An 11,610-nucleotide genomic window follows, 5' to 3' on the forward strand; every position below is an offset into this window, starting at 1 on the left:
TATTATAAACCATTTGAAAATACTGTAATTACAGGCAGTATATCTACCCAAAGAAATAAAATCTCATTTTGTTTATGTTAAGAAAAAAGGAGAGACAGTGTATACTTAATTTTTTTAAGGAATCAAAAACCATTTATTACATACTAAGTACTTATCTCCTTTCGTTTCTCTTGTCCTTCTTGCTTTACACCTTCCTGTTGTATGTCTGGCTGTTGGTCCTGATCCTGTTGTTGTTCTTGATGCTGTTGTTGTTGTTGTTGTTGTTGTTGTTGTAATAATAACTGCTGTTGTTGCTGTAACAGTTGCTGCTGGAGTAACATTTTCTTTTTCTTTATAATATATTTACTATCACCAGTCTTTTGCATATTGTTGATATCCACACTACCAGTACTAGCCTTTGCATTGGCAAATTCAGAAAGTGACATGGGTGACAAAGGTCTTCCCATTCTTTTCAAGCCAGCCTTGTTGGAAGCCAAGGCGGCCAACATACTTGATGATTTATTTGGTTTGGGTACATCATTATAGGATGTAGATGATTGTGGAGAGGATGGTAAAGAATATTGGTCATTAAACATATGCTGTGTAGTAGGTGTAGCAGGAACGGATGAACTTCCGGTTGTGGCTACGTCTATTAATAAATTTGGTGTAGTTAATCTTGATAAAAGTAATGGATCTGTGGTATCTCGAACAATTTCTTCAAAAATACTAACATCTTTAATAAATAAGTGATTTCCAGGAGCTGCTTCTTTTTCAGTTTGTAGTTTAAATATGTCCTCTCGTCCAATAACACCTTCACCCAGTTTTAGCGTTAAATCATTCGTATTTGATAATGCTTTAATGACGGATAAAGCCAATTTCTTTCTCGGTCTTTCTTTTTCGCTCTGATTTTCTTCTTTAGCAATATGAATATTGTTTGTTTCCATTATTAAAGAAAGAGGCTGCTGTGCAGTGTTTCTTTCCGTGGCTAAGTTCGAGTCTTCAAATGACATAATATGTGAAAATGGATTGTCAACGGGCTTCTTTTTGTTTCTAACAATTAATGGGGGCGGTAAAGGTTCGGTAGGTGTAGATTTTGCTTGAGGTATCACTGGTTGGTAAGTCTTCTCTTTTAGCGTACCGTCAATTGTCGATTGGTTGCTTGCTTCTTCCATTGCAGTATCCTCTTTTATCTCAGGAAATTCTGGAAAGAAAGCAGGAATATAATCCGGTAGTTGGGTTGAAAAAATTGGCGAAGGTGGAAGATCTTCTATTTCTGGCGTGTCTAGTGGTAAATCAAACTCGGGTGTATCTTGAAAGTTATATTCAATTGCATCTTCAAAATTAGATCTACCATTTCTAATAGTTCCTACTTGATGTTTGAGTAATGAAAAATAATAAAATAAAACGATTTTTTTAACATACCTTCTAACAAGCGACTAGGATCTGATTGAACAGTCCAACAAGGTGATAATTGTTTTCCTTCTCGAGCAAGCCATTCCTTTAAGCCTTCAGGTGTAATTAAGAGCTCTTCCATAGTATCCAATAAATCACAAGCAGTTCCAATTGTTCTTCCATTCAAGTTGGCATAAGCTGAAATAGTAGATCCTAAAAGTTCCAAATGTTCTCTAAATACATCGTTTAAAGTCCTAATTGACTGGCTAGTTGCTGACTCAAATCCAGAGCTTTGAATGATACGCTGAGTAACTATTTCCAGCATTGAAGAACAAAATGCATCAGTCATTTTATTTTTGTGTTGGAGAACAAATACTTGAAAATCATAAAGTAACAAATCCAAATATCTTCTCAAAATATCTGAATTTCAATTTATAGATACGTCATTCAAAAAAAGATGCGATTAGAAAAAATGAGGCTTTTAAAGGAAGAAAAGTCAATAAAATTTACCTTTCTTACCTAAACATGTCCTGCTGTAAGATCCCAACTGAATCTGACACTTTATGTCAAAGTCAAGATCCTCACCATCCGGCTAACTTAATTCCTGAATTATGTCGTCAGTTTTATAACTTGGGCTGGGTAACTGGAACTGGTGGAGGTATCAGTATTCGAAAAGAGTAAGCAGCAAACATGCTTGTACTTGTCACTGTTAACCATATATTTTTTTTTTTTAAAAAAAAAAGAAATAACATCTACATCGCGCCTTCAGGTGTGCAAAAAGAGCGTATGGAGTCTCAGGATTTATTCGTAATGACTTTACACGATCGTACACTGTTAAGAAAACCTTCAATGTATAAGCCTTCAGCATGTACCCCTTTATTTTACAATGCCTATACTATGCGAGATGCAGGAGCCTGTATTCATACACACTCTCAAAATGCAGTTATGGCGACCCTTTTATATCCAGGAAAAACATTTGAGATATCACATCAGGAAATGATAAAGGGTATTCGTATTGGATCAACAAAAAACAATTTACGCTACTTTGATAAACTGATTGTGCCTATTGTTGAAAATACACCAGAAGAGGAGGACTTGACCGATAGAATGGCGGCTGTAAGTTAATTTTATCTTCGCAATATATCAAACTCTCATCTACATAGGCCATGAAAGAGTTTCCTGATACAAATGCTGTTCTTGTTCGTCGCCACGGTGTTTATGTCTGGGGAGGTAACACTTGAAATATATTTATATGGGAATAAAATTAATTCTTTTTTAACAGAATCCTGGGAGAAAGCAAAGACCATGACCGAGTGTTACGATTATTTGTTCGAAATTGCAGTTAAAATGAAAACTGTCGGTATTGATCCTGCTGTAAAGCCTGAAAGCGAACCTGATTATGAATAGGATAGTGAAAGCTAGAAATTAGTTGTAAAGTTTTGAAATTTGGTAATTATGAAGGAAGTCTTTTGTACTCTAATCATAAATAAACCATTGGCTTGACTTTTATTAAGCCATATAACAAGTAACTTGCAGAAGAAAGAAAAAGTCGTCTGTCGAAAGACGTGGTTAAATGAACAACTACACTTTATTCCGAAATTATTGATATTCTTTTAAAAAGATTCGTGCAAAAGTAAAAATAAATTTAGCATAAGCATTCTAAATTCAATATATATATATATATATATATATTAGAGTTGAGATAATAAAAAAAAATACAATATATGTTACTAAGAAATAAGGAACAATTAAAACTTTAAAGAAGAGAAAAAACTTATTCATCTTTTTTTTTTCTTTTTTTGAGGTTGATCATGTCCACGAAGTCATCGATATAATCCACATTTTTTGGGCGTTATAACTGACTTCGCAATGGTTTTCGTAAAGATATGCAATCTTTTTTAATACATTAAATTTCGGCAGTAAATCTGGTAGTTGGGTAATCGTTTTTGGCACTTCCAAAGAAAATACTTCTTGCATTACAATTTTATCGGCACGAACTTCATGCAACAAATAAAAAACAGTATTGTAGCCTTTAAAATTCTTTCAAACTAATCTTTTCATTTATGGATCATTTTAAGCGATATAATTTATCCACTCACCGTCAGCTTGAATGCACATGGCAAATTTGTTTTCTTTGCGGGACATTACATTTCTTGAGAAGCGAGCAAGACGCAGCAAATCATCAGCCAACAAATCAGCATTATTACAATCCTCAGGCTTGACTTCACAATATCCAAGTGTTACATTGGATTGCTTTTGCTTTATGTAGCTCATGATGCCATCAGGACATAAACACTCAGAATTTTCATCTTGACGATTTATCCTGGATAAAATATAATATAAATTATTGCCTTTTAGGCATGGATTTTCTGGGCTTACATACCATATGAAGTGTTTGTTATTTTATGGTTAATGGAACAATGGTGAGAATATGGGATCCAAGAAGTTTGTCCTCAACTCCATCTCACTAACAGCATGAGATTTAACAAAATTTGACAGTTTGTTCAAGCTATTGTGAAGTAATCTATTAATTTCAATTACTCTCATAAATTAAATTCATTACATATCAATTGAGCATGATATCCAAAATTCGCATATCATCATCTGTCGCTTTGATAGACAACTTCACGATTTCACGCTTTAGCTGATCTCGATTTGTTTTATCGTTCACACCCTGCGGTTAAGGAGTGTTACTAACAAAAGCTAACCCTCATGTATTATAAATATATATTATCCTTAAAGCTGGAGAAAGTTCAGCAAAAATACTACCATCAAGCGTTATGCAAGAATTTAAATACTTGGTTGACATTTCTGTCATAAAATTGTCTAAACGTTCTTCCCTAACTTGCTTGACGAGATCTGAATCGGCTGCGTCTTTTTTTCAACAGTATTACTCCTTTCGAAGCTCTATGTAAAAACATGCTTAATATGGTAAGTTGCCTTATATATTAGTTATTCAGATATTTACAATATTTTGGGTAACTGTTGTGGAAGAAAGAAGCCTAATTTGTGGGACAAGTCTTTACAGTAAGTCTCATATTTGGAAATTTCAAAGCTAAGACTATCATAGAATTCCTTAAACTGTCAAAAGTGTGTCGTAACTGGAATCTGGACTTATATTTAGCCAATCGAGATCCAGGAAAGAATACTTCTTTCCTAGAAGCTTCCAGCATGTTAAGTCTCTTAATAAACCTTCTAGTGTATTCCTTCCCCAATAATATAAATACAACTTAAGTATAATCAATAAAAGATAATCTTTATTCTTACAAAGAAACTACTCTTCTACTTTATTTCTTGTGAATATCTCTTCCTGCCACTCAGTAGGCTACTTCATACTCAGATATCTTATTTTAAAACAATCATGTATTGCAGCAGTCACACCTCAATGAATGTTTTTGATTTATCAATTACCTTATTTGCAGATACATACTTTTACTGACAACAATATATAAAATGTTGTCCTCTTTTCATCTATCAACGTTTCTCAATGCATTTTTGCTCAAAGAAGCCCTCCTGAATATGATGATTAATCTTTAACTAATATCCCAGTTTGCAGACGAAATGGAATTTGATGCTTGGTTTATCAGTGTTGCTATTCATCATGCCAGTTAGATCAAACGTCAGACTCATATTAACAAGAGAAATGCAACTGCTGTTTTCCATATGTCCAAAGAAGCTCTGAAAGCTTGTTTGTTGTCAAAGGAGACGCGTTACTTTATCTGTGAAAACCGTGAAACAAAAACGGTAAAGAGGCAACCAACGTATCAATATTAGAAGGCTTACCTTATGGTGAAGCATCTGAATCAAATGAAGTAACTACTAAAAAAAAAGGAGAGTAACAAAAAAAGCCTTCCCTTAAGTTGTTAAAAAACTGTGGCTACTGCGATATATGGTTGTTTGAAGAGATTCGCACAAGTTTTTGTCGTATTCCGTGGCCTACTCGGATTAAAAAAAAAAACTACAACCTTTTTATAATATCAAAAGCGTACAACTTTGAGCAACGACATGATTCACTGTAGTACTCATACTGAGAGCATCCCTAGTCCAACATCCGCCAAATGCATTTTTACATAAAATGAAAGAACTATACATGCAGGCAAATAGGATAGTAATGAGTAACGTTAGGTTGAAGAGGCTTTAGTTAAGATGGATCTCGGTGAACATCCTGCATTTACACATAGAAAGTTAGTTTTATCGGCTGACGACAGAACAGTGCCTTAAAAAGAAAAAGATGCAGATACTGTCTCTGGGGTGCAAAGCAAAGTTAAACCAGAAAATGAAACTGAAGAAGGACTATTTGTAGTTGAAAACAACGATAACAATCAGCAATTAGCTTATAGTGTATGGTCCCGAGAATAACAAAAAATTCATTCGAATATAGCAAAAAGAGTATGACTCTGTTGCTAAGCACGCAAAATCTGCTTTTATTCCATGTTGAGCTGCTTATGAAATATCTATGGAATGAAGATGACAGAGCTGTTATTCCTAGCCATTGCATAAAGAAGCCTTCCACAGTTGATGTAGCCCCTAAAGCAAGGGGCTGCAAAATAAATCAAGAGCACAATGAGTTCCTTGTGAATTTGGTTCATAAAAATGCATGCACTACGGTTAGTATGGTAAGAGAAGAGTATTATAAAATGTTCAAAAACTTTAATTTATCTGAAAACAGTCTAAGAAAGACCAAGCAAGAAAAAGTTAGGCTATACCAGAAAATTTCACACACTTACATTATGGATAGAGATAATGAAAAACCTTTTCAGCTTTGCTACAAAATAATAGCTGAATGGAAAGCTGCTAGTGTTGATTTCCATAAAAATTACGTATTTATTGACGAAGCAGATTCAACTCACATCAAATCGGTAGAACTTGGTATGTTAAGGGAACTCTAGCAACAACAAAAGCCCCATACAAAGGGGTGCCGCTAATCTTAGTATTGTCGAGTGAAATTCTCCAGTTGGAGCTATTAATTTTTCGAAAGTGGAGCCTTTGAAGTCTACAGATGCCGCAAAAATTGAGAAGGAGTTTCCTCATCCTAAATCTAAAAAGAGAAAGGCTGAAACCAATCAGCCAGCTAAGATAACAGTAAAGAAAGGTACAACTGCAGAATTCATCATTCTCATTATTTAATAGAAGCCCTTTATATTCGTGGTTATAAACCTATGTTTATGTCCCCTTTACTCACCCTTTCTCAACCATATTGAAGATAACTAGTCTAAATTTAAAAAGCATATCAAAAGAAACCCACTCACCTCGAATTCAAGCTGTCTGCATGAGCGTTACCACAAAATATTGTTTTAGTTGGGTCAGGTACTCAAAGTCGTTTTGGGATAAATGCCTCAACAAAGAAGCCGGTACCGTTTGATATTCCAACAGAATTACCTCTGTCTCTATACAGCGCTTCCAAAGCAAATTGATTCGCTTGCGGTTAACTTTCTTGTTTCTGAGCGTATTAGATTGATTCTCGCCAAGTATAATAGCGGAAGTACCAAGGGAAAACGACATTTTATTTTTGCAGTGAAATTACTGTGTGCAGTATAAAGAAAAAAGTGGAATTTTTCCAAAAATTCTCACCATATTTCTCAAATATTATTTGAAGCTCGCTTTGTAACTTGAGACAAATTGTTTTACTAGCTATACGAAATATAAATAAAACAGATCCTTGGGATTACTTGGGTATTGTTAAAATGTATGTTACGATAATTTAATATGAAGTGATAAAAAAGATAAAAACCAAACAACTACTTATATCTTTGATGTTTAATGGGCAACCTTTTAGTTGAGTCTGATGTGGCGGGCATGTTGAAGCATGTGTCTGAGAGATTCACTAGCATCAACAGGTATTATTTGGTTCTGCTGACGAAGTAACAAATCCTCCAGCAAGCGTTGTTCCTTTAATTCATTCTACCCAATACCTAGGAGTGAGTAAAAAAAAAAAAACACACACACACACGAGGAAAAACATCTTCTACTTACATGCAAGCAAACTAGAATCTCGAATACTTTGATCATACCAGCTCTTTGTGCCCATGTTGTAGGGATGCTAGCACTTCTTAGTTCAACAATCTGGAAGCGATCCGAATGAGGGTCTAAAGTGGTCTTCATAAGCGTCAGCCTATTTTTAATACATTGGATACCATAGACAGCTAAATTAAGAACGGAAGAGAATTTACAATCTTGTTTATGAAGCATCATTATACTCAAGCTAGAAGTCATGGATTCCACTATTTTGTACGTATCGCCAACACTGTGTCCAAAGTCTTCCACATGAAAACCCGAAGATGATTCCATAAATATTTTTTCTTGCTGGACATTTGTTCTACCTATGCCATCTGAAAAAGTATTATTTTTAGAGTTTAACCAGGCACCAGGATCCCTTTGGTTTTCTTGGTTTGACTTGACATGATCCTCGCACCTGTAATTCATCAGTAACATTTTAATACTTAACAAGTTATGATTACCAAGAAAATACAATTTGATCATTAGCTCCAAGGTACTTAAACAATGGTACAATACGTTCAACCCAAAATGAGCGTTCATGGTCTTTACGAAAGTCATCTTGAAAGCAAATACCCCAAAAATCGGTTAAGCAGAGACCAAGAATTTTATACAATTCCAAATTCTTTTCATTCGCATCGCGTGCTTCTTTCTCACATTTCCACAACTCAAAAGCAAAATTCGCCCTGTTGTTGTCATTGTCCTTCACATCAAGAATTCTAATCATACTGGCGTGTAAAGCGGGCTCACCACGAAGACTTTTAATATTAAACTGGTCGTCGCGATGCTGTTGATATAAATTGAGCAAATGAGCAGGTATTTTTGATAATGGGACACATGATAACGCCAGATTGCATGATGGTTCTAATTTGTTTACCATGTCTAATGTCAGTTTGGGCTTTTCTGGAGTGTATTGTGAGGAGCAAGGGCGACGAAGTACTGATCTTTTACGAGTATCAAGAATCTGAATTAAATTATTAGTATTGGTATGAATAATTCATATATATTTTTGAAATCAATCCTACCTCACGCCAGACACGTTCGTCACTGTCATCAATGTCCTCGTCTCTTTCTTCTTCTTCCTCTCCTTTTTCTTCTTCCCCTTCTTCTTTTTTTCTTTCATCGTCTCCTTCTTCACCTACTCTTATATCTCTATAGTTGTCTTCTATTTTTATGCTAAATTGTGAGTAAAGGAAAATATGTGAAGATCACTGCATACCATCTAAAGCCGATAGTGTTCTTTTTGTCACTTTTCTGATTGAGCTGTCTGTTATTCCAATCGCACTACAATAGCCGCTCTATTTAAGGGTGTTCGATTTAAGGGTATTTTCTATTTATGGGTGTGATTCTAAAGAACGGCATAGGTCCCCAGCATAAATACCACTATACCACTACTCTATTTAAGAGTGCAAACCAAATATTTTTACCACTAAATAGAAAAAATTTTTATAAATGATAGTTTTTTGGAGCACTCTAACAATAAATTTTTTACCTTTGTAAAATAGGATCAAACTGTTTGCTCTTTTGAATTATTTAATTCAGCCAGTCTCATCCGAATTCGGCAATGTAATTTACGATCAAGATCACCCAAAGGAACTTCGTACATGATAATAGTTTCATAGGCTTCTCTCAACCGATTTTTACACTCTACTATATCGACACACTGCTCATCTTGCTTTGTACTATCATTTTCTTCTGTTTCATCTATGTTGCCTTCTGCTGTTTCTTCATTATTAGTAGTGCTTGTTGTATAACATACTATCATCTCGCTTTCATCTGCTTCAAGGTTCAACTGGCTAACATCAGTAACTTTGTTATCAAAGTTCCTGGGGAGATCTGGGAGCATTCCATTTATTGTTTCTGGTTTTACTTTAAGCCATTCATTAGCTAGAAAAACTATAGCCTGAGCTTGATCTATTTTGTAAACATTCGGATTATCCAACTTTTTACTGATATACAGACATAAAGCACAGTCGTACTGCTGGGCTCGGAAGTGTGCCTTAAAGTTGTCAATAATTCCTGTGTATACAAAATATTAATGAGAAAACTGTAAAACAAAAAGACAGTTTATATAGCATTTTATCAAGAAATAATAGGTTACATACATCAAGAGCCTGTAACTTGCTAGTCATGTTTGCTAGTAGAAATATCAATTTAATGTTGTTGAGCGGAACTCTTATTTTATGAACGGACGCATTATCCAAAAGAAGAGCAATTTTTCGATCCTGTCTTCCAAAGGCAACATTTAACTTTTTCACGTATGTTGTCATCCAAGCATTAGTAGAATAATGGTATTCAATCTCATGTTTTTTTTTTCCAATTGCAGTCATGGATAACAAATTAGCTCTTGCTTTAAAACATTTGGGGCTCTTGTGTTGTCCGATAACAATTGGTTGCCCTTTGTAAGTCCCATCCGAGTTACAGAGCAATCCAACTGTCAGACAGGTTTTACTATTTTTAGACCATCAAGCAGCTCGGAACATATGGTTATTCTTAGTGGTTGCTGGTAATATAAGCCTGTTTCATCAAACTTCATGATATTTGCAGGATCACATGGCCCAAGAAGTTCTTCTATCTTCCTCAATTCGTTCTGAATGTTTTCAGAAGTAATGTCTACCGAGACACTTTCATCATGCATTGGCTTGCATTTTACTCCAATTCGCTTAAAAAGTTTGGTGAGCCATTCAGAAGAAAATGAAATTTCATTTTCAAGGATTCTATACTTTACTCAAGCAATAGGTCTTACATATCGAAGGATTAAGTCTCAATTGTCTGGTAGATTGTTATTGTTCATGTCTGCAACAAACTTTACTAATTCATCATCAAGTAGAGGATAGCGTGTTGTTTTTAGACTTTTGCCATTATTGACAACATTATTATTACTATATAACATTTTAGCATTTTTGAGAATGTTTTATATAGTCTGTTGGGAAAGTGGTTGATAAATTGAATTTCTTCATAGCCCATTCACCTAATTCTGCTCGATTAAGCTGGCCAGTAGCATTTTGATCCAAAAGCTCAATTTTTTGAGAAAGAAAGGCGTACACGTTTATTATTAGACATTTTTTTATAGATAGAATTTATTGTATCATACATTTATTCTCATCAAAATTATTTTGAGTCTACAACTCGTATATTATCCTTCCAGAAATTTTGACCAAGTCTTAAGCAAGTTTTGATTTGTTCTTACACAATTACCAAATCTATACCAACCGACAGTGCTTATGTGGAAACATGTACAAACATGACTATAATGTCGCTACAATACATATTAAGTGACTTCGTTTTTTAACAGCCACGAAATTCGATTTAAGGGTATTTTCTATTTAAGGGTGGATATTCCAAAAATTTTGGTCACCCTTAAATAGAGCGGCTACTGTATGCATTCCTTTTCGAGCAAGGTTGAGTATTTTGCGTTCAATATCCAAATCGGCTAATTGGATTTTCTTGAGTTCATAACTATTTTTACACTCTTGTTTGTAATCCAAATTTGAAGCATAATCTTTACATCTCTTTGCAAAGAGCTTTATTGATTTGATTTCAGATGAAGTTGAAAGTTTGGAAAACGCGTCAACAATAAGTGAATAGATATCCTCAAAAGACTTTGTTTGGACGATTTTGCTGTCTATATCACTGACAACTTTACTTGCACATGTCCAATGAGCAGCAGGTACATTAAGTATCCCACAAGGGAAGTTTTTCCTGTCCTTTGGCACGCAGTATGCTCTAAAATTCGCTGGAGGTACAGGTTTTCTTATTTTTTTAGTAGGCGCCATATCGAAAAAGCTAAAGATGTTTGTTTTTATTTTTAAAAAAATTATGCATTTTTTTGTTAAATTAATTTTATTCAGGTGCCGTACAATGACGTGCACGTATTGATGATATATATGCAACGAATTAAACATAAGATATAAAATGGTGAAAGTTAAATTAATTGTGGTTTGAAATCTTGCTAGCTTGTGCGATTTCTCGATGTGTTCGGCGTAGATGGAGAGTAGCGCAAGCTGTAGCTTCTTCAGGCCTAAAAGGGCCAGGATCAAAGGAGTGCTTCCAGTGAAGGCACCAAATTACGTATATAGCATAGGCGATAAAGGTACAACTATCAAAGAGGAATTCGGGTTTGGATGTCTATTTTTTGCCAAGCCAAGAACACAAATGTGCAGATATTTGAGAGAATCAGGGCACTTAGGAAATCCTGAAGCTAAAGGGTAGACCCAATATTGTGTTTTTAGCTGGGAAAAGACA

The 11,610-nt window shown here is 34.7% G+C and overlaps 5 protein-coding genes across 5 annotated transcripts; 2 read left to right on the top strand and 3 right to left on the bottom strand.

The window, feature by feature from the left end:
• Window positions 1–143: 143 nt before the first annotated feature.
• Window positions 144–1,720, bottom strand: RO3G_05403 (uncharacterized protein; the record flags this gene model as incomplete). The annotated part of the gene is made up of 2 exons (XM_067659993.1): window positions 144–1,345; window positions 1,402–1,720. The coding sequence occupies 2 exons, from the start codon at window positions 1,718–1,720 to the stop codon at window positions 144–146; spliced, it is 1,521 nt and encodes a 506-aa protein (XP_067516094.1).
• Window positions 1,721–1,896: 176 nt separating this feature from the next.
• On the top strand, window positions 1,897–2,778 carry RO3G_05404 (methylthioribulose-1-phosphate dehydratase; the record flags this gene model as incomplete). Its single annotated transcript, XM_067659994.1, has 4 exons — window positions 1,897–2,048; window positions 2,115–2,487; window positions 2,535–2,601; window positions 2,654–2,778. 4 exons carry the CDS (start codon window positions 1,897–1,899, stop codon window positions 2,776–2,778), a joined length of 717 nt encoding a protein of 238 aa, XP_067516095.1.
• Window positions 2,779–3,444: 666 nt separating this feature from the next.
• On the bottom strand, window positions 3,445–3,645 carry RO3G_05405 (uncharacterized protein; the record flags this gene model as incomplete). Its single annotated transcript, XM_067659995.1, has 1 exon — window positions 3,445–3,645. One exon carries the CDS (start codon window positions 3,643–3,645, stop codon window positions 3,445–3,447), a length of 201 nt encoding a protein of 66 aa, XP_067516096.1.
• A 1,389-nt stretch (window positions 3,646–5,034) lies between these two features.
• On the top strand, window positions 5,035–6,785 carry RO3G_05406 (uncharacterized protein; the record flags this gene model as incomplete). The annotated part of the gene is made up of 6 exons (XM_067659996.1): window positions 5,035–5,115; window positions 5,497–5,555; window positions 5,753–5,987; window positions 6,132–6,240; window positions 6,350–6,463; window positions 6,670–6,785. The coding sequence occupies 6 exons, from the start codon at window positions 5,035–5,037 to the stop codon at window positions 6,783–6,785; spliced, it is 714 nt and encodes a 237-aa protein (XP_067516097.1).
• Window positions 6,786–7,262: 477 nt separating this feature from the next.
• Window positions 7,263–8,245, bottom strand: RO3G_05407 (uncharacterized protein; the record flags this gene model as incomplete). The annotated part of the gene is made up of 4 exons (XM_067659997.1): window positions 7,263–7,283; window positions 7,345–7,783; window positions 7,830–8,152; window positions 8,243–8,245. The coding sequence occupies 4 exons, from the start codon at window positions 8,243–8,245 to the stop codon at window positions 7,263–7,265; spliced, it is 786 nt and encodes a 261-aa protein (XP_067516098.1).
• Between the last annotated feature and the right edge of the window lie 3,365 nt (window positions 8,246–11,610).

The sequence above is a fragment of the Rhizopus delemar genome, genomic scaffold (assembly GCF_000149305.1).
Source record: "Rhizopus delemar RA 99-880 supercont3.3 genomic scaffold, whole genome shotgun sequence".
Taxonomy (NCBI): domain Eukaryota; kingdom Fungi; phylum Mucoromycota; class Mucoromycetes; order Mucorales; family Rhizopodaceae; genus Rhizopus; species Rhizopus delemar.